The following is a 19,970-nucleotide window of genomic DNA, read 5'->3' on the forward strand; positions in this document are numbered from 1 at the left end:
TCAAAAAGCTCAATTTTATTCTCAAAAAGCTCAGTTAAATTTTCAAAAAGTTCAGTTTTACTCTCAAAAAGTTCATTTTATTTTCAAAAAGCTCAAACTGCTTCAAAAAGCAACTAAAGATCTGTAAGAACCTATTCAAAATTTTCAAAAAGCTCAAATTTTTGGAAAATAAAATTAAAGAGCTTTACTTTTCACATTAAAGCTTTTAAAATACGAATAAAAATTTAAATCTATTTTCAAAAAGCTTGGACTTTTCCAAAAAATAATCAAAATTGTTTTGAAAAGTTAAATTTCTTCTAAAAACTCTTTCGATTGCTTAGATCTTTTCAAAAATTCAAATTAAATCTCAGCAACATTATCATTTAACTTGATCATTAAAATTCCAATTTTTCATTAAACCTACACTATTGTCAGTCACCCCTTGTTGTTTAATATGTCTCTTTATATCACCATAATCTAAGCACGCGAAGATCATCCAACTATCTTTACATTCTCATTCGAGGGGATTTGAACATTTTCAGTCTAATTTATTTTTACATAGGCCGCTCTTCTTGTTGTTGTTTTGTTGCAGTAAGGCAACATAATTAATGCACTCGTGAAGTTTAATTTTCTATGCTTCTTCCAAATCATTCCCAGAATACTTTATTAAAGAAAAAAAACATCTTGATATTTCTTAGTTTTTTTTTCTTTATTTTCACAGCGCATGTTTAAAAGATATATGAGCCACACGTGTTGTCATTTTAAGATGAAAATTAGGTATGGGACGATCAAAAACTTTTATTGAGTTTTGAAGTTTTTCTTTTTATTATAATTTTGATTTATTTGTTTTGTTGGACAATTAAGATTGAGGAATTCGGAAAAGTTCAGCTAATTAAACGGGATTAAGTGGGTGTCATCAATAATTTCTTGGCTTATTGACCAGGAATGTCACTTTAACTTGTAGAAAGTTGCACTGTTTAGTTGAAAATCTAACCTCAAATCCTCAAATTCTAAATTCAATGTTTACTTTTTGTTTCTTTGCTTTTTTGTTCGGTAGGATTGATTGGATGTTAAGCATTACCTTAAGATTAAGTCAGGGATGATTGGTAAATAGGTAGGAATGTTAAATTTGGCATAGAAAGATACAAAATTTAACCAATTTTGATTTATTTACAAAATATTCAAAGTATATTTAAGAATCAATTCAAAATTTTGGAGTTTTTCATTAGCCACAACCCGATCTCACAATATCAGTCCAACAGCAACAGCACCAGTCAAAAGAGAATAGAAAAATACAACAATTTGTTCAATTCCAAAAGATACAGCTTCGTTTTTACCGTCGTCAAGTCCTGAAACACCCAAACCCGTCTTAAGTTTATCAACTAAAGCTTTAACTTTGTTGTATGCATCCTCAGCTTTCTTTCGTTCTGCGATCTGTTCATGAAAATAAGACTTTAATTGTGTTAATCTCATCTCTAAATCGTCTTTCTGTTGAAGAGCTTTATCGTAAGCTTCTTGAGCAGTCTTAACTGTCATTTTAATATCTTCAAGTTCATCTATTTGCTTGTCTAAGGCTTCTTCTGCTTTCTTCAGAATGTCAGCACTTAAAAGTTGCTCACGACTATGTAATGTATATTCACTTGTGGCTGCATCAATTTTTTCTTGATCTCCACTTTTCTTTGCAGAATCAAGCTTCTCTTTTGCTTTTTCAAAATTCTCTTTAGCTAATGCTGCAGCTGTATGTGCTTTGTCTTTATTCTGAAAGGCAGCTGTGTGAGCTTCATCAACTTTTGTCAGTTCAGCAAGGAATGATTTGAGATGATTTTTTAGATTGTTAATTCCAACAACCAGCTCTTCATATTCATGCTGTGCATTCTCATAAAATTCTTTTGCCCTATTTTCTGCATTTTTGACAATTTTAAGGACATTTTCATAATATTGAAGATCAATTAAAAATTTTCTGAGATTTTCTTGCTTTTGCAATTCTTCTTCATCGCAATTGATTGATGAGAGTAAAGAGAGGATGACTACGATGCTTATGATGAGCTTCATTGAAGTTAATTTTACAGAAAATTAAATTTAAACGAATTTAAAAATCACAAACGATGAAAATTTTATCAATGTTTACTTTGATGATTCTTTGATTTGAAATTTTGAAAAAACTGTTGTGAGGTTTTGAATTTGAAAATTATTTTGTCGTTAAAATGACTCAAGAAATGCGCATTTCATCGTCAATCCATGTTCCATAGCTACTTCATTTCTAAAATTATCACACATGACAAAAAAATTATCTCGATTAAGAAGAACTTTTCCTCAATGCCTGCATTTTTCAGGTTTTTTTGTACTTAATTTCACTTCTTGTGTTTTTTCATCGTATTTTATAGACGAGTTCATTGTATTTAAGAATATTTTTTTTGTCACTATGAATAAATGTGAGAGATACTGGGGGAAAAGAATTAAAAGAGAGCAAAGATGACTTGAGAATGGAAATGACTTTTTGTCTAAAAATAAGATTGCCATAAAATGTGATGAACGACACATGTGTGCTGTTGTTGCTGAATGTTGTTTTTAAAATGAAATTAGTTATGTTGTTTTTTTTACTATCAAAAAAAAGTTATCAAACTAAGGTACGATCAGGCATGAGATTGTTCAACAATATTTTATTCAAATTATTTATAAACTCTTGTTTTCATTGCATGTACATCAATATAGTAATGACATATTTATGGCCTGACAAAATTTTTGTTTCCCTTCATTTTGATTTAATATTAATTGAGTCAACAACAATATTTTTTTATGTATGGCGTTTTAATGACTTATTGATTTCCAAACCCTTTAACTTTGCTGCGTTTAATAATGTGACACTAGTAATGAAATGGAAAAACTTCCATATGATAATGAATTTTTTATTAATTTCTCCTCTTTATGGCGCCTTTTGTAGCAAATGAACTTGTTTACAACCTATACTTGGACATAAATATTGTATTTTCAATAAATTGAGTGATAATGAAATTTTAACCGCTTTGCTTTATTTGAATTTTTGTAAATAATGCGTTTAATTTTTTTTTTTTTTGGCATAGTTTTACACCCTTTAAAAGGTTTTGACAATCAAAATTTACTTTAATTTAATTATTAGATACTATTTAAAGCTTTTTACTTACTAAAGAGCTTGAATCTAGTTTCATAACAATCAGGAAATGCATTAATTGATGTAGTAACAAGCCAAAACATTATGATTAATTGAATTTCATACATTTATTGACCAATTATCAATAAAAATCCATAATTAGTGCAATAACAAGCATAATTAAAATTTTTGTAATATCCACCTTTATCATTCATTGTAGTTACCAAACAGCACATAAATTTATTCGCATAAAAATTCCACGTAATGCGTGCTGACAGCCAATAAGAAAGAGCTATGATAACAGAAATTTAAAAGAAAAGTTGCGCAAGTCGTGAAAATGCGTAGGCGTGAAGATGTTTTGAAAAAAACAAAATAAAACAAGCGAAAATTAATATTATATGAAATACAGCATATATCGACAGAACAGTAAATAATTTTTTTTTTTTTCATGTTAATTAATTCAATAAACAAGAGAGAGAGGAAACAAATAGTTTTTTTACGGATCATAATCGTAAATCGATCAACGCACACGATCAATTTATACATGTGAGGAAAACGTTTGCTTTCCTCCAATAACGCACATTATAGATTCACTTTTCCTGCTTCTGGGATATTTATTTACACACATATGTGTATTAAATTGATTTTTTTGTGTTCCCTCGTTCGCTATCTCTTTTAGACACATAATAAAAGCTGAAAAACATTAAAGTTATCAAAACTATTATTAACTTTTATTCTTTCTCTTATTTTGATAGGAACAAGTGTGAATTTATTTTTTTAAGGTCAGGAATTATTAAATTTCCATTCCGACGATATGTTTACATGAGTAATTGAAGAGAATTTTTATCGAATTTTCAATTTGGATTCTTAGGATTTAAATTCAAAGAATTAGATTAATCCCGGATTAAAATTTAAATCTACCACAATTTAATCCATTTTCAAAGCCTCATTCTGTTTCTTTATCAACAATTCAGGATGGTGTTTCTTTTGATGCTTCCATAAAGCTCCTTTCCGTGCATAAACATTGTTGCAAACCTCACATGCAATGTTCAAAGGCTGATGTGAAAATCGATGGACATTCAGCAGTTTTAGCTTTTTAAAGTATTTACCACAAATATTGCATTCGTAAATTTTCGATGCACTATGATTAATATATTCATGCTGCCGAAGTTCTTGGCGTCGACTGAAGAAATCGCCACAATCCTTGCATGTATAAACTTTTAAATTATTCTTATTGCTATCACTTTGGTACTGCTTTTCATGAACTGCCTTTATATGACGAATTAGTTGATATTTTCCCATCATTTTGTCACACATTGGGCACTTGACTATCGTGTTGTTGGATTTTGTTGCATGATGTCGCAGATGGACTTTAATGTTTGATACCATTTTGCCGCATAGGTTGCATTCAGTTGCTATTGTTGGAATAAAGTCAATTAAATAAAGTGGATATGTAGATAATATTAAGGAACTTACGTTCATCATGATTATGGACATGAACTTCAAGCTGATACTTTTCATTAAACATTGCACCACATTTTTCGCATCCATACTTCCTTCCCTCTGTATGAACTGTTTTAATATGACGAATCAGATTTCCACTAGATTTAAATTTTCGGCAGCATTTGTCACAGTTAAAATCGGCAATAGTTTTATGAGTCACAAGTAGATGAGTTGTTATTGAGCTTCTTGTCCAATACTTGTTTCCGCAATAATCACAAACAAATGGTTCAGAATGTCGCCTATCAGAAACTTTTATGCTATGAAATCCTCGTTTATGCTGAACCAGAAGTGACTTTTGGCTGAATGCTGTGGAAACACGAAATATGAAATTATAGTCACTGGATCTTTTACATCAGAAACTTAATCTTACCTTCTTTACAGTTTTCCTCATCACATACATACACAGCAGCTTTTTTATGAAAAATTTGCTTCCCATGTGCTTGAAAGTGCTTCTTAAGATCATGTTTAGTCTTTATATTCGACAATCCACAAATATCACAAATAAAATCGCATTGGCTTCTTAACTTAATTGATTTAACATAATTAGTATCTTTCTTAATAGTCTTTGGTTCCTTTTGTTCAACAGATTCAGTTTTCAGTGGATTTTCAATGTCAATTCCTTCACAATCTGCATCTTTCTTTGGAGATATTTGTTCTGTATCAGCTAATGCATTGTTTGAATCTTCATCTTTTATTAGAAATTCATATTGCCAATCATCTGATGCTATTTCAATTTCCTCATTTTTAATAACATTTTCTAACTCATTACTGGATGTTTCATTCGACTTTTTGGAATCTTCATTAATTTGTAAATTGATATTGCCAGAATTTGAAGTCTTTGCTATTCTACCTTTAAGCTTAATAAATTGTTCTTTTGCTACAGTCGCTAATTTCTCAAGATCTTCTTTAGTTTGTGGTTCAACAGCCTTCTTTATTGGACATCTTCCCTTTTGATGCTTATGAAGTCCAGCACGTTGAACGAAAAGTGATCCACAATCAAGGCATTTAAATTCAGGCTCATAATGACATCTTTTGTGAACTGTGAGTAGCTTGCCTTTCTTAAAATATCGGTTACATCCAGGAAAGTCGCAGAAGTGAATTTTCTTTCCTGTAAAATGTGTAAAGCTGTGATCTCTCAGTTCCTCTTTCGTTAAAAAAACTTCTGAGCAGTCAAGACACTTGAAATGTTCTAAGCCTAAGTCTGATTTGTTCTTGTGGATCCGCTTTTCATGACTTCCTCTGTTATTAATTTTATCAAATATTAATCGACAAAATCTGCATGGATAAGTTACATTCTTGTTATTTTTTGAAGCTTCACTGTTAGGATCATGTCGTTCAATATGCCTGTTAAGCTTGTATTTATTTACAGACCGTCCACAAATGCAGCAGATAGTGAAACAGCTCTTATCAAAGTGGATTTTTAAGTGATGTTTTAAATTATCTGAAGTAAGATAAGTTCGGCCACAAACATTGCATTTCAGATTCTTGTGTTTGTCAAAATGCTTCCTAAGTTTGATCTTATCCGTAAAAATACTTCCACACATATCACACTGGACATTATTATCCATTTCATTGATAATTTAATTAAGTTGAGAATTTTGCAATTTTTGTGGATGTAAACAAATCGGATTAAAGGTTGCTCGGATTAATAAATTCAAATAATATTTGACCGTTGATTTTATTTGTGGAATAAAAAATCATTAATTAGGTTTTTAGCTGTTTTTATATATTTAATGCCAAAATTTTTAATGAGTTTGTGTACATTCGTAAATTTTTGCAACTAATTTATATGATCTAAGTCTAATGCATCTCTCATTTTCACTTAGATTTCTATTTTGCTGGCTTTTCTTTCTCCTTTTCCTTCTCATCACCTTCTTTCTCGCGTTCCTTATTCCAACTCTCGAGACCTGTTGGAAGTGTTGTATCCTCCTCGAAGCTTCCCGTACCTTCAACGAATTCCTCATATGTTGATTTTTCTACGAATGGTCGTTTTCCTAAAATTTCAATCATATCATCGCGACTTAATGTCTCATTTTTCAAGAGTCGTTCTGCAACTTTTTCAACTTCAGCTTTTTTGCTAGTCAGTAACTCTGTGGTTCTCTTGTGAGCTTCTGTGATCATTAATCTAGCTTCTTCATCGATGATTTGTGCTGTTTGTTCAGAGTATGGTTTACTAAACATTGGATCTCCAGGCTGTGATACATCAAAACTGACATTTCCAACCTTTTCATTCATACCAAATCGGACAATTTGTGCATAAGCACTTTCTGTGACTTTCTTAAGATCATCTTGAGCGCCTGTTGTGATACGTTTGAAAAATAATTCTTCAGCAACACGTCCACCAAGTGTCATACACATTCTGTCGTAAAGTTGTTCCTTGGACAACAAATATTGATCTTTTGGTAGATATTGAGCATAGCCCAAACCTTTGCCTCTTGGAATAATTGACACCTTTAATAATGGATCTGCATATTCCAAAAACCATCCACAGACAGCATGTCCAGCTTCATGATAAGCAACTGTTTTCTTTTCGTCAGGTGACAATACATTTGTTTTCTTTTCCATGCCAGCAATGACTCTTTCAATAGCTTGTTCAAAATGTTTTAAAATGATGGATGTATTAAGGTCTCGTGCAGCAATTAAAGCAGCTTCATTACAGACATTAGCAATATCGGCACCAGAAAATCCAGGTGTTAATGCTGCCATTTTTCTTGATAATTCAATTTTATCTAAATCTGTCTTTAAGTTTGACAAATGAACCTTGAAAATAGATGCTCTTCCTTTAATGTCAGGCACTGGTACAAAGATTTGACGATCAAAACGTCCAGGTCTCAAAAGTGCTTTATCAAGAATGTCCACACGATTTGTTGCAGCTAAAACAACAACATTTGTACTGGTATTGAAACCATCCATTTCTACTAGCAACTGATTAAGTGTATTTTCCTGCTCAGAATGTCCACCAAATGATTTTCCTGGAAAATTATAAATGACATTGGATTAACATGCTCATTTTTTCATGGATAAAGTTCAAAATGCAATTTTGAAAAGTTAAAAACCGTTAAATGAAGTTCAATTTACCTCCACGTTTTCTGCCGACAGCATCAATTTCATCGATGAATAAAATGCATGGAGCTTGCTTTCTAGCCATTGCAAACATATCACGGACTCGAGATGGACCGACACCAACAAACATTTCCAAGAATTCGGAACCAGATACAGTTATGAAAGGAACATTTGCTTCTCCAGCAGTTGCTTTGGCCAAAAGTGTTTTACCTAAAATATACGTCAATGATTAATGACTGAATTTAGGGAATATTGAGGAATATGAGACATTACCAGTTCCAGGAGGTCCAGTTAACAAAGCTCCTTTTGGAATTTTTGCCCCCAAATCAATATACTGCTGTGGATTCTTTAAAAAGTTTACGAATTCCATGATTTCAATTTTAGCCTCCTCGCATCCAGCAACATCACTAAAATGCAATCGTCAATATCCAGTTTAAAAATCATAAAAAGTAACTCACGAAAATTTGACTCCAATTTCACTTGGATTAATGAATTTAGCAGTCGATTGCATTACGCCACCAAATAATCCACCTCCTTTCTTTCCTCGTCCACCGCCCATCATATCAGCTGATCTTCTCATCATATAAATTAAGAATCCTATGATTAAAATTGTCGGCAATAGACCAGTCAAACTTGATGCTTCTATTTCGGTTTTATAAATTACTGGAATATAATTAACAGGCTCAACATTAAGATCAGCCTGTGCATTCTCTAGATTTCTTTCGAATGAATCGACACTGCCAATATTGAACCAAAGGACACCATCGGTCGAATTTCCAGGCGCAAGTTTTACTCGTACCCACTTTTTATTTACTACTTCTAGTCTTTCAACTATTCCACGGCCAAGATAACTAAAAAATGTGCAATTATTTATAAGCGTTAAAGCATAATAAGGCACTAGAACTTACTTATTGATGAAATCTTTCCATGAAATCTCCTTATAGCCTAACTCAAAATACATGAGAGCTCCAATCAAAGCGACAACACCCATTGCTGCATAGAATATCATTTTATTCTGATCAGGGTTTTGCTCATTGCCTGGTGGAATCGGACGTCCTTTTCCTTGACTGCCTTTTGAAGACGGTGATGGACTGAACATTCCAAGATTCCAATCTGGCGGAGATTTGTTGCTACTACTAGCTGATGACGATGGTTTTGAGGTTGGTGGCTTACTGGACGAATCCGCAGGCTTATCACTCGATTTTTCATTAGACTGTTTTGGTGCTGAATCAGTCGATTTTGGTGGTTTGAAAAATTTATCAAAACCTTTCGGTCCATCACTTGACATCAAAATTCTTACTTCATTTAAAAATGCTTCAACTAAGGACGTTTTGTTTCCATTTCGTACGAGAAATGCTAAATCATGTTTAAGCTGGATATGAAAATTTTTTGTACATGATGAAATAAATTGAGGAAAATGAGAAATCACAAGTTATGAATTTTGCTTAAACTTACCTTTAAATCTATTGATGATTGATTTTTCTTATAACATGTCAAAAGTGCCTTCTCTATCCGCCTATTACACGTTGTTGACAATAATCTATATGCCATTATTTCCTTAAATTAATTAATTTTTTATTTTTGTGTTATTCAATTTTGGTTTCTAAATATTCTCAATTTTTCGACTGCTCTATAGCATGCTAATGGTTGTTATATGGCCGAATGTCTCGAATTTGAAATTTTCACAACCGTTAATTATTGATTATGGCTATTCTAGAAGTGTGAACTTTTTGTAAGACAGATGCGTCATTGTTCTTCCTTTGTCAGCATGTCCTTTGTTTTGAACAAAAATGATCGGTTGCTTCCGGCAATGGAACTTGATCCTTAAAAAACTTTCGTTCAATTTTCAAAAATTATTTGACCGTTATTTTTCAATTGTATATTTTGAAAGCCTGCCGGCTACATTCAGAGCAATTTAAATGCGCTTGATTCATCTGACCGCATCTGTCTTTTATGCTATTTAATGCTTGCATATTTTCACATCCCGGGAACTTGAAATCAACAAAAAATCAAAACAATAATTTTCACGAAAATTCAACCGTCTAAAATTACGGTAAAACACAGTTTAATTAATTTAATTCCAGTAAAATACGATTGATATTACTGTTACGTAGTATTGTATTATGAAAAATACGCAAATATGTCAGCAATAAGTGAATACGAAGGAAATAAGATTTTAGATTTTTTCAAAAGCAATCCTGATAATGAGAAGAAGTTAATATCAATTGCGAAAACTATAACTAAGAATACATTGACTCATTTATCAACAAATGGTAAGAATAGTCTGAAAAACTAATTAATTTACGATATGTACTTAAGATATGAAAAATTTATTTTTAGACGCTTACAAAATTGTATTGCTACATAGCGAATCAGTGTCAAGTATACTAAATAGAAAATCTGTGTCTAAAGAAATGCTGCTAAAATACCTCACCGATAGTAATATTCCAGTAACGAACAATTTCACAAAAGCAACATTAGTTGAGCAGGTCATTGAGTATTGGAAGAATTTAGAGAATGGCGTTAAATATCCTCCAGCTTCCAGCGTACAGCCTGTTCCTGAACCGCCTGTTCAACCAGTCCAACAACATCAACAGCAAGTTTATCCACAACATCACATACCATACTCAACAGACCATCTTACAAGACCGACAGAAAACTTTCCAATTAATGTGATGTCCAGGAACTTCTGCAGCTGGTTTTATAAGAATTATAATGAATTTACAATACAGCCGAATGACTTTTGGAGTGATTGTACTATCCACGTACAAATGATTGATAGGAACGGTGATCTCAAAGAAGATTCCACGATAACTGCACGTCTCGTACTTAATTTGCTGTATTCATTGAAAAGTCAATTCAATTTCTATTTTAATCCTAATTTATCGTACGAAGGAACTCGTGGGAAGTATGTCATGTCTTAATTATTTTATCCTCTTCATTATAACTAATTTTGACTCATTTTAGGATGGATCTACATGGTTTAGTATTAATACTCTGTTGCGGAACGCTTCATTCTCACGAATCTGTCGCTGACGGCGTCTTCGAATCCGTTTTTGGACTAATGAGAGATCCTTTCAGTGAGAACAACTGGAAAATTAAAAACATAAAATTGAAACTACAAAGCTCAATTGGCATAAGTCATAAAGCTCCTGAACTCCAAAATTGTACGTCATTGCAGCAATTCTTAGCACTACCAGAATGCGAAGAGACTTTATGATTTGATTAAATCGTTGATCTTTGTACATAAAGATTTGAGGTGTGAATGCCATCAAAATAAAACATGTTATTGAAAATTATGCTTAATAATTTCTATTTTAATAAATAAATTAACTTTTTTGTTTATTTATCGCAGCAAAATACGACTTTTACTTCTTTTTTGATTCAGCACATTAATCATCTTTTAGTGCACACTGCTGATTGAATTTGAAGCGATTTCCGTTATATTTTTATTTGAATATTTAACGAAATATGTTCAGTAATTCAAATAATTCGTTTCATTTCAGTTCAATATAACGAGAAATTTTAAATTTACAAAAATCGTTAAAAATTCAAAAATTATGAAATATTGGAAATAGCTTCATGTTAATTATGAATCATTATGTTGAAAATATAAAGAATTAATTGACTTTAAATACTCACAACGATGAAAAATGTGCTGACTAAATCACAGATGACATTTGATTTCACTTACAAACATTCCCTGATCGGTACTTTACCTTTATATCACAGATAATTTTCAGATTGTTCTCATCGATGCATGTGCAAGGTTCTGTAAATATATAATGAGAAAATACATTTATTCTTATTTCTTTGCATGTCAATAAAATTAATAAATAATCATTAATTTTGTGTCAAAGTCACTACCTAATAAACATTATTATCAGATATTTTAATGGGCTTTAACACACACACACACTAACTGGATCATCTGAAATTGTATAATAAAATAGAATAAATTAAGTAAATGGCTTAAAATATGTTCATAAAATGATTATCATTACAATTTAATTAATTAATGAACTACACATAATTTATTACTTTTTTTTCATCAAATATTGAACTTTTCTGAACTTATGAAACTTCTTCCTTTCACTATTTTTAACTTTTCATACAAGAATAAACAAAAATAAAAACGTCCCTAGTCATGGGCCAATAATTTTGCACTAATCAAATACAAATTTTAAATCTTTTTTTTATTACTTATTTTTTCACTGAGGTTTACCTCTTAATATGTCTGATCCATTAAAAGTGCATTGACAACTCACAAACTGACTTAAATTTTGTCTTGAATAAATGGATGTGCTAATGCATGATTGAGAGATATACGCTTTGACGGATCTAATGAAAATATCTTATCAAGTAAATCCTTTAGCTGTGAGACTTTGCGGACTTGCTCTTCTGGAAGATTTTGAGATACCAGCTCTTGCTGCAAATCTCTAATTGGCTTGATTACTGACACGACGACAACTTTTTCCTGTATGAATAAATAATAATCAATTAGAATATGGCTTACAAATTTTATAATTGAACTTACTCGTTCAGTTATCTTGTCCACCTCGTGAGACAAGAAGTTTCCGTTACCATCAAAATGTTGATCCTTAAATTGTCCTTTTCTTATGACTTTGTTCGGAATCTTTCCCTTCAAGTCCATAAAACATTTAAGCATTTGATTGTTTGACTTGCCATTGAACAAAATCTTTCCGGTATACACTAAATTAGAAGATAGTAAGCATAGTAAAATTAAACATAAATCGTCGGATTAAATAAATCCTGAGATTAAATACTTACATTCGTAAATAGTACATCCACAAGACCACATATCGATTCCAAAATCATATGATAGTCCTAATATGATTTCAGGTGCCCTATAGAACCGACTAACTAAATACGGCGTAATTTCATTATCAGTTATCAGACTTGCAGAACCAAAATCACAAAGTTTCAAAACTAAATTACTATCATTTACCAAAATGTTATCAGGCTTAATATCTGCATGCAGAATATTACACTTCTTTAGTAGCTTCAGAGCAAGCAAAAGTTGTTGGGTGTAGCTCCTCACTGCCTTTATGTGAAGTCCAACATTTTTGCCATATTTCTTCAGCACTTCTCGAAGATTCATACTTAGCGGTTCCATTACCATACACAAATGTTGTCTGTGATAAAAGTGCCTGTACATTCGCATACAATGATATCTGTCTTCTGGATCTGCGTCGTTTAATTTCTTCAAAAATTCCAATTCCCGTAGTCCAGTTTTGTGCCTGTAAAAAAACGGATATTTTAATTTTAAAAATTTAACGAATGTTTTTGAGTATTTAAAATGAAAAAGTTCGTTATAAACTTACATCAATTCGCGATTTCTGATGATTTTAATAGCAACATTACAATTTCCTCTAGCTTGATCTCTTGCCCGCACGACATTACTGAAAACTCCTTGACCAGTAAATCCACTGACAATGTAACGATTATCAAGGTTTTCTGAAATTCTGACTCGATAGTATCCTTCAGCATCATCCCAATTATCAGTTAGAGCTGGATTGTCACTAACATTATTTTTATTTGCCACAATGGCACTTGGAGAGTCGAAATTTGAGTCAAGATCTTGCTCAGCAAACATATCCCAATCACCTCTTTTCGGCTCCTTTTCCTTTTCTTTAGTTTTTGCTGCTTTTTCTTTAATCGACTCATCGCGTTCCTTGTCCATCAATTTACTATTTAAATTCTCAATTGGCGGTGTCAGTGATATTTCTGGTGTAGCTGCTTTCGATTCAACTTCCTTCCTCTTCGGTGAAACTAAGTAAATTTGCTCGTCTTCTTCAATTTCTGTCTTCAAAACTGGCGTTGATCCAACAGATTGAATTGTGTTACTGTCCTCACTTGCTGCTCCAAATTTCTTAAGGAGTTCCTCCCGTTGCTTTCTTCTCTTTTCAATGATTGCTTCCTCATCTTCATCTTCGTCTAGTTTTATATCAGCAATCTCACTGTCGCTGCTGCTTGAGTCCTTATCATGTTTCAAGCCTTCACTGAGAGAATCTTTATACTTATCGGAATCATTTTTACCTCGACGTTTATCCCTTTCTCGATTATCATTGTAACGTCTGTCTCTATCAAAATCTCTGTCCCTATCAAAATCTCTGCCACGATCTCTTTCACGTGATGATCTTCTGTCTCTGTCTCGTCGATCTCTATTGTACATATCGCGTCTATCCGGAGATCTACGATTTCTGTCATAGTCGTTATATCTTTTTTGATCCATTTCTCTACTTCTGGATCTTCTCCTTTGACGTCTTTGAACTTCAATTCGTTTAGTTCTTTCGATATCTTTTTCGCGGTCAATTTCTCTGCGTAAATCCTCTTTATATCGATTATCATTGTCGCGTCTACGACGATCATCATTTCTCTTTCTGTCATCTACTCGTGATGGTGAAGATTCTCGTTTTTGAGACTCCTTAATTGTAGCTTTTTCAACTGACATTCTTCTTTGATATTTAGTCGGTAGTTCTTTCTTGTTGTTATCTGGTGATGAGTCCAGTAAGATGACATCATCATTACGCTCAATTTTCTTAGTCTTATTAAACTGAATTTGGCCTTTAAAGACCAATTTTGGTGTTGTCGATTCCTCTTTGTTATTTGTATCTTCATTCTCTGAATCTGTATTTTCTAATGCCATTTGTAGTAGTGCTTTTTGACGCATCAGCTCATCTAAATTCATGTCATCGTCATCGTTCTCAATTACGGCAACATCAGGACTCTCACAATCTTCCTCAATTACTCTGTTAATTAAATTAAATCTTGTTTTTTATTAGCATAAAAGTTTAAAAACCTTACTTACCCTTCGCTGTCGCTAGATACGACAGTTGTTTGTTGATTTTTTGATGTTTCAATAGTTTTCTTAATAATATTTACAATATCGTCAGGATCTGTTGATATTAGCTTTTGTCTCTTGCTTTTTGACTCGCCATTCTCATTACTTTCACGCTTGCCAACAAGTTTTGAGAAGATTTCCTTTGATTTTTTAATTTCACTATCAGAGAGATCATCGTCCAAATTGATTGTGGACACGACTGGAATTCTTGGTGGAGTTTGATGCCCACCACTAGATTCTGATGAATGACGGTGCTTCTTTTTACGTTTTTCCTTCTTTGATTTAGACGACTTCTTATGTTTCTCTTTCTTTTGTTTCTTTTTGTGCTTCTTTTCGGATCTGCTGGACTCTGTGGCTTTTACGCGTTCCTCTGACCTAGAAAAAATCATCAAAAATTATGATTTATTCATCAAATGAATTTTTCATGTATTGCACTATTATAATGTAACTAAATTTACTTCATTATCTCATTTATAATACAGATTTAATAAGTGATGAATAATTTAATACGTAATTTAGCAAAATAATCACATATCAATAAACGTTTACAAAGTTTATGTAAATTTTTGTTTATTTTCACAATTTAACACTTAAAATTCTCAAAGTTACCTTCGATTCATTTTGTGAGCCGTTTATAATAGCTGTAATATTATTAATTTACTAGAAAAAGCACTTAATTATACTTAAAAAGGTTTTTATGAATTTGTGGAAAATTTTATGTTGTTAAACTGGATCACTCGGTGTATGCAACTAAGAAATTACAGTGCAACCTGTTCAAAATAACTGCCCTCTGTAATTCAAAAATCGGTGTTTCTGAAGAAAATATTTACGAGATAAAAATAAATTAATATATCAGGATATAAGCAAGATGCCGCAAGATATAAAAGCCTTCTTTCACGAATGGTGTTCAAAGAACAAAACTGATCCACAATTTGAGTGCCGCCCGACCGGTAAGTAACATTTTCAAGATTTTGAAAAATTTTATTGATTTTTCCATAGCTCAAAACATCCAGTAATGAAAAATTCTTATAGGACCAAAATTCCGTCAACGATTTCTGTGTGAAGTTCGAGTTGCTGGATTTCCTTATGTCGGTGCTGGTAATTCTACAAATAAGAAAGATGCTGAAAAAAATGCATCTCGTGATTTTGTCAACTTTCTGGTACGATCAGGCAAAGTAAACGGAAATGATGTACCAGCAGACGAAGCAAATCCTGTACCAGCCGTAAATGCCTCAAATGAATCATCACAATCATTTGGAGCATCACAAAGTGGAAATTTATCGAACTTCCAACCGACTCAATTGGGTCAAGCTTACAGACCTTACAATCAGTATAATGATAATCAAGACAATTTTGGTCCACAGTCTTATATGGACAGAGCTAAGGAACAAGCTCGTATGGAAGAAGCTGAAAGCTTGGATGTTAATGCTGGGTAATTTAAGTGACTTATTATTGTTATTCTGTAGCTTACAAGTTTTGTGACTTTTCAGCATTCACGGAAATTGGACAATTGAAAATGCCAAATCTAAGCTTAATCAGTTTATGCAGGCCAATAAAATTCAAGGCGAATTTAAATATAGCGCAATTGGACCTGATCATAACAGGTAACTTATCTCTTTTATTAATTAACGTATATCCAGATATTTTCAATATTTTCCAAGAATTTATTTGGAATGTATAAGAAAATATTAATTAAAGTGTAGTGATGAAACTGGGATATCTCAATATTTTTATGTTATGAGTTAAACATTCCTTACTGTATTTGTAAAGGTGTTTAAGAAATATTTGTTGGACATAAGATTCTTAAGACAACTTTGAAGTACGAGAAGTTTTCTTATGAATTACTAAAAAAAAGTAAATTAAAAATGCAAATACAGTTAGGAATAAACATTTTTATTTGATGATTAACAGAGATATCCAACGTTTCATCCTTTGATGGTTGTCAGAGTCTGTAAGTAGATGATGAATTGATTATTTTAATATTTCGTACCAAAATTTAAACTCATTTTAACCTGCCACATTTTAGGAGCTTTATGGCTGAAATGGTAATTTATGTGAAGCAACTGAGACGTAATGTAACAGGCAGAGAAAGTGGAAGCAACAAACAATCAGCAAGCAAATCATGTGCATTGTCAATTGTCAGACAATTGTTTCATTTGGGAGTAATTGAGGCATTTAGTGGAACTTTAAAGAAACCAAAGAGTGAAGACAAACTTCCAAATTATCCTGTTAAAGTTGATCCTGAATTAATCAGTAGAGCACGAAATGTCATCATGGATTTAGGAATTCAGCCTATTCGTGTTGATCCCAATTCTAATACTGAAAATCCAGTCAGTTTAGTCATTCAGACACAAGAACCAGAAAGAAAACCTCAGCCATTTATGTCAACAGCTTCTGTCATTCCTTGGTCACCACCAATTCAAAATTGGAATGCATGGAATTCGTCAAACATCGATGAAGGATATTTGGCAACAGCAAGTTTGGATCAATTAAGTGAAGATTTATTGGAAAATGCACGAAATAAGAAAATTAACGATCGCGATTTAGCTGACCGTACAAAAGCTAGAGAGACATTGCCTATTCATGCAATGAGACGAGAAATTATGGAAGCTGTAAATGACAATTCAGTTGTTCTTATTCGAGGAAATACAGGATGTGGTAAAACGACTCAGATTGCTCAATTTATTTTGGAAGATTTTGTTGCCAGTGGTGCAGGTGCTTATTGTAATATAGCTGTCACTCAACCACGACGAATTTCAGCAACATCTGTTGCTGAACGTATTGCTTTTGAAAGAAATGAAGCACTTGGTGAATCAGTTGGATATTCTGTTCGTTTTGAATCTATTTTACCACGTCCGTACGGCTCCATTCTGTTTTGTACTATTGGAGTTCTATTGAGAAAATTAGAACAAGGCTTAAGAGGAGTTTCTCATGTCATTGTTGATGAAATTCACGAACGAGATGTTAATAGTGATTTCATTATGGTCGTTTTAAGAGACATGGTTTCAACATATCCAGATTTACGTGTAATTCTTATGTCTGCAACAATTGATACAACAATGTTTGGTGACTATTTTGGAAATTGTCCAGTCATTGAAGTTCCTGGCCGAGCTTTTCCCGTTAAACAATACTTCCTTGAAGATGCTATTGAATTGTGCAAGTTTGTTCCACCTCCAGATAATCGCAAGAAACGTAAGGGTGGCGATGATGATGGATCAGAGGAAGTAATTAATGCAGAAGAACAGGACGAAACAAATTGCAACAAAATAGTTACTGGCAATTATTCAGCACAAACTAAAGCTACTTTGGCTGCTTTATCAGAATCGGAAGTCAGTTTTGAGCTTGTTGAAGCTATTTTGATTCACATTAAAGGAATGAGGATGGACGGTGCCGTTCTAATTTTCCTTCCTGGTAAATTTGAATTTAAATTTTGAACATACTCCAGACCACTACAATTTCATACATTTTTTTACAGGATGGAATCTAATCTTTGCTCTGATGAAGTTCCTGCAAAATAATCCGAAATTCTCGAGTGCTGAATACACAATCTTGCCATTGCACTCGCAATTACCTCGTGAAGATCAACGAAGAGTTTTCGAAAGAGTTCCTCCAGGAGTAACTAAAATCATTCTGAGTACAAATATTGCAGAAACATCCATTACAATCGATGATATTGTATTTGTAATTGATATTTGTAAGGCAAGAATGAAGTTGTTCACAAGTCATAACAATTTGACATCATATGCTACAGTCTGGGCAAGTAGAACAAATTTGGAACAGAGAAAAGGTCGAGCAGGTCGTGTTAGACCAGGAATATGCTTCACATTATGTACACGATCTCGTTATGAGCGATTGGATGAATGTCAAACTCCTGAAATGTTCAGGTACATATTAACGTTTGTTTTTTATATGAAATTTTTAACAGGGCATGATTTGAATCTAAAACGACCGTTAAATTTTTAAAATTTATCTTCTTAGGACACCACTTCATGAAATTGCTTTGAGTATTAAGTTATTAAGACTTGGTGCCATTGGACAGTTTTTGTCAAAAGCAATTGAACCACCACCCCTTGATGCTGTCATTGAAGCAGAAGTTTTACTAAGAGAAATGAAATGTTTGGATGAATTTGACGAATTAACACCACTTGGACGTATCCTAGCTCGCTTACCAATTGAACCACGTTTAGGAAGAATGATGATTATTGGAAATATATTTTTGGTTGGTGATACACTCGGTTTAATGGCTGCATATTCTGGAACATTTAGTGAAATCTTCGCATTAGAAATGGGTCAAAGAAGATTGGCAAATCACCAAAAGAATTTGGCAGGCAATAAATGTTCAGATTATATAGCTATGACAAATGCAACTCAGCAATGGCTGGCAGCACGAAATAGAGGAGAAGATGAAGAAAAGAGATTCTGTGAATGGAAGGGCATTCAATTGCCAACAATGCGAGTAATTTGGGAGGCAAAACGTCAACTTCTTGACTTGTTGAATCAAGCTGGATTTCCGGAAGAAACAATGTTGACAATGAAAATCGACCCAAATGCAAATGATCCAAATGTTGATCTTATTCTCGGACTTTTATGTATTGGACTCTATCCAAATGTCTGCTATCACAAAGAAAAGCGAAAGGTTTTGACAACAGAATCTAAAGCAGCATTGCTACATAAAACATCAGTAAATTGCTCAAATCTTAAAGTGACGTTCCCATATCCCTTCTTCGTATTTGGTGAAAAGATTCGTACACGAGCAGTTTCATGCAAACAAATGAGCATGGTATCTCCAATTCATTTAATTCTTTTTGGATCTAAGAAAGTCGATTTTGTTGAAGGAGTTGTTCGTCTTGATAACTGGCTTAATTTTGAAATGGATCCAAATGATGCTGCTGTAATTTGTGCATTGAGGAATGTCCTCGATGAAATTTTATTGATAGCTGTTCAGCAGCCTGATGAAGTCTTGAATTTAGATGAAAAGCACATGAAGGCAATTGGAGTTATCAAAAGTCTATCAGAAATGACTGCTGGAGATTATCAAATTACACGAGAGACTGGAATATCTACTGATCGAGAAAGTAACTTTGGACGGTCATTTGGTGGAGGACCTTCTGGATTTGGAGGTGGAAAATTCCAAAGAACTGAAGGATATGGTGGAGGTGGATTTAACAGAGGTTCGGGATATAACCGAGGAGGTGGGTACAATAATAGAGGAGGCGGATTTAACCGTGGTGGTGGTGGATATAATAACCGAAGAGGTTTTGGATATTAAGGCATTTTACTTTTTAATTGTAATACTATTTTCCTGAATTGTAATTTTAAACTAAGAAAAGTGAAGTAATAAATAACTGACAAAAGAAATTCAAATAAATCAGCTGTTTGTATTATTACACGACATTTACAGGTGTTAGTGTTCAACACAAATACATAAGCAAA

At 32.8% G+C, this 19,970-nt stretch overlaps 6 protein-coding genes across 9 annotated transcripts; 2 read left to right on the top strand and 4 right to left on the bottom strand.

The window, feature by feature from the left end:
• Positions 1–1,221: 1,221 nt before the first annotated feature.
• On the bottom strand, positions 1,222–2,031 carry LOC139091427 (coiled-coil domain-containing protein 186-like). Its single transcript, XM_070641512.1, has one exon. It carries the CDS (start codon positions 2,029–2,031, stop codon positions 1,222–1,224), a length of 810 nt encoding a protein of 269 aa, XP_070497613.1.
• A 1,834-nt stretch (positions 2,032–3,865) lies between these two features.
• Positions 3,866–6,223, bottom strand: LOC139091336 (zinc finger protein 43-like). The gene is made up of 3 exons (XM_070641368.1): positions 4,980–6,223; positions 4,583–4,915; positions 3,866–4,521 (listed from the first exon to the last, which is right to left on the bottom strand). The coding sequence occupies exons 1-3, from the start codon at positions 6,175–6,177 to the stop codon at positions 4,034–4,036; spliced, it is 2,019 nt and encodes a 672-aa protein (XP_070497469.1). The 5' UTR covers positions 6,178–6,223; the 3' UTR covers positions 3,866–4,033.
• A 90-nt stretch (positions 6,224–6,313) lies between these two features.
• Positions 6,314–9,306, bottom strand: Afg3l2 (AFG3 like matrix AAA peptidase subunit 2). Its single transcript, XM_070641476.1, has 6 exons — positions 9,128–9,306; positions 8,581–9,044; positions 8,131–8,523; positions 7,946–8,079; positions 7,688–7,882; positions 6,314–7,581 (listed from the first exon to the last, which is right to left on the bottom strand). The coding sequence occupies exons 1-6, from the start codon at positions 9,221–9,223 to the stop codon at positions 6,440–6,442; spliced, it is 2,424 nt and encodes an 807-aa protein (XP_070497577.1). The 5' UTR covers positions 9,224–9,306; the 3' UTR covers positions 6,314–6,439.
• A 363-nt stretch (positions 9,307–9,669) lies between these two features.
• Positions 9,670–11,032, top strand: LOC139091268 (uncharacterized protein C3orf38 homolog). Its single transcript, XM_070641264.1, has 3 exons — positions 9,670–9,945; positions 10,013–10,580; positions 10,640–11,032. Exons 1-3 carry the CDS (start codon positions 9,813–9,815, stop codon positions 10,890–10,892), a joined length of 954 nt encoding a protein of 317 aa, XP_070497365.1. The 5' UTR covers positions 9,670–9,812; the 3' UTR covers positions 10,893–11,032.
• On the bottom strand, positions 9,987–15,282 carry Prp4k (Pre-mRNA processing factor 4 kinase). Of its 3 annotated transcripts, XR_011544496.1 has the most exons (8): positions 15,147–15,282; positions 14,505–14,912; positions 13,018–14,445; positions 12,464–12,933; positions 12,210–12,385; positions 11,898–12,149; positions 11,540–11,603; positions 9,987–11,444 (listed from the first exon to the last, which is right to left on the bottom strand). XR_011544496.1 is itself a non-coding variant. In XM_070641263.1 (6 exons), the coding sequence occupies exons 1-6, from the start codon at positions 15,155–15,157 to the stop codon at positions 11,949–11,951; spliced, it is 2,694 nt and encodes an 897-aa protein (XP_070497364.1). In that variant the 5' UTR covers positions 15,158–15,282; the 3' UTR covers positions 11,818–11,948. The 3 variants fall into 3 exon arrangements, 1 of the variants encoding a protein (XP_070497364.1); XM_070641263.1 differs by lacking the exons at positions 9,987–11,444; positions 11,540–11,603 and having other exon boundaries at positions 11,818–12,149; XR_011544497.1 differs by lacking the exons at positions 9,987–11,444; positions 11,540–11,603; positions 11,898–12,149 and having other exon boundaries at positions 12,244–12,385; positions 12,464–12,556; positions 12,642–12,933.
• A 38-nt stretch (positions 15,283–15,320) lies between these two features.
• Positions 15,321–19,881, top strand: mle (dosage compensation regulator mle). 2 transcript variants are annotated; one of them, XM_070641504.1, is made up of 6 exons: positions 15,321–15,487; positions 15,570–15,969; positions 16,028–16,141; positions 16,564–17,948; positions 18,013–18,421; positions 18,516–19,881. In XM_070641504.1, the coding sequence occupies exons 1-6, from the start codon at positions 15,406–15,408 to the stop codon at positions 19,804–19,806; spliced, it is 3,681 nt and encodes a 1,226-aa protein (XP_070497605.1). In that variant the 5' UTR covers positions 15,321–15,405; the 3' UTR covers positions 19,807–19,881. The 2 variants fall into 2 exon arrangements, with proteins under 2 accessions (XP_070497605.1, XP_070497606.1); XM_070641505.1 differs by lacking the exon at positions 15,321–15,487 and adding an exon at positions 16,449–16,488 and having other exon boundaries at positions 15,941–15,969.
• The last annotated feature ends 89 nt before the right edge of the window (positions 19,882–19,970 follow it).

Source organism: Chironomus tepperi, unplaced genomic scaffold, assembly GCF_022539635.2.
Source record: "Chironomus tepperi strain 1889 unplaced genomic scaffold, CSIRO-AGI_Ctep_v1 contig_244, whole genome shotgun sequence".
Classification (NCBI taxonomy): Eukaryota; Metazoa; Arthropoda; class Insecta; order Diptera; family Chironomidae; genus Chironomus; species Chironomus tepperi.

Excerpts from the sequence above, each read along its gene's own strand:
- LOC139091427 (XM_070641512.1), bottom strand. The coding sequence starts at position 2,031 with ATGAAGCTCATCATAAGCATCGTAGTCATCCTCTCTTTACTCTCATCA.
- mle (XM_070641504.1), top strand. The coding sequence starts at position 15,406 with ATGCCGCAAGATATAAAAGCCTTCTTTCACGAATGGTGTTCAAAGAAC. Across the intron at positions 17,949-18,012 it reads CGTTCTAATTTTCCTTCCTG|GATGGAATCTAATCTTTGCT; the intron begins GTAAATTTGAAT and ends ATTTTTTTACAG. Across the intron at positions 18,422-18,515 it reads CAAACTCCTGAAATGTTCAG|GACACCACTTCATGAAATTG; the intron begins GTACATATTAAC and ends TTATCTTCTTAG.
- Afg3l2 (XM_070641476.1), bottom strand. The coding sequence starts at position 9,223 with ATGGCATATAGATTATTGTCAACAACGTGTAATAGGCGGATAGAGAAG. Across the intron at positions 7,883-7,945 it reads AACTGGACCTCCTGGAACTG|GTAAAACACTTTTGGCCAAA; the intron begins GTAATGTCTCAT and ends CGTATATTTTAG. Across the intron at positions 7,582-7,687 it reads TGTCGGCAGAAAACGTGGAG|GAAAATCATTTGGTGGACAT; the intron begins GTAAATTGAACT and ends ATAATTTTCCAG.
- Prp4k (XM_070641263.1), bottom strand. Across the intron at positions 12,934-13,017 it reads ATCAGAAATCGCGAATTGAT|GCACAAAACTGGACTACGGG; the intron begins GTAAGTTTATAA and ends GTTTTTTTACAG. Across the intron at positions 12,386-12,463 it reads TGGATGTACTATTTACGAAT|TGTATACCGGAAAGATTTTG; the intron begins GTAAGTATTTAA and ends CTTCTAATTTAG.
- LOC139091336 (XM_070641368.1), bottom strand. The coding sequence starts at position 6,177 with ATGGATAATAATGTCCAGTGTGATATGTGTGGAAGTATTTTTACGGAT. Across the intron at positions 4,916-4,979 it reads TGAGGAAAACTGTAAAGAAG|CATTCAGCCAAAAGTCACTT; the intron begins GTAAGATTAAGT and ends GTGTTTCCACAG. Across the intron at positions 4,522-4,582 it reads TGTCCATAATCATGATGAAC|CAACTGAATGCAACCTATGC; the intron begins GTAAGTTCCTTA and ends TTCCAACAATAG.
- LOC139091268 (XM_070641264.1), top strand. The coding sequence starts at position 9,813 with ATGTCAGCAATAAGTGAATACGAAGGAAATAAGATTTTAGATTTTTTC. Across the intron at positions 9,946-10,012 it reads GACTCATTTATCAACAAATG|ACGCTTACAAAATTGTATTG; the intron begins GTAAGAATAGTC and ends ATTTATTTTTAG. Across the intron at positions 10,581-10,639 it reads TACGAAGGAACTCGTGGGAA|GATGGATCTACATGGTTTAG; the intron begins GTATGTCATGTC and ends GACTCATTTTAG.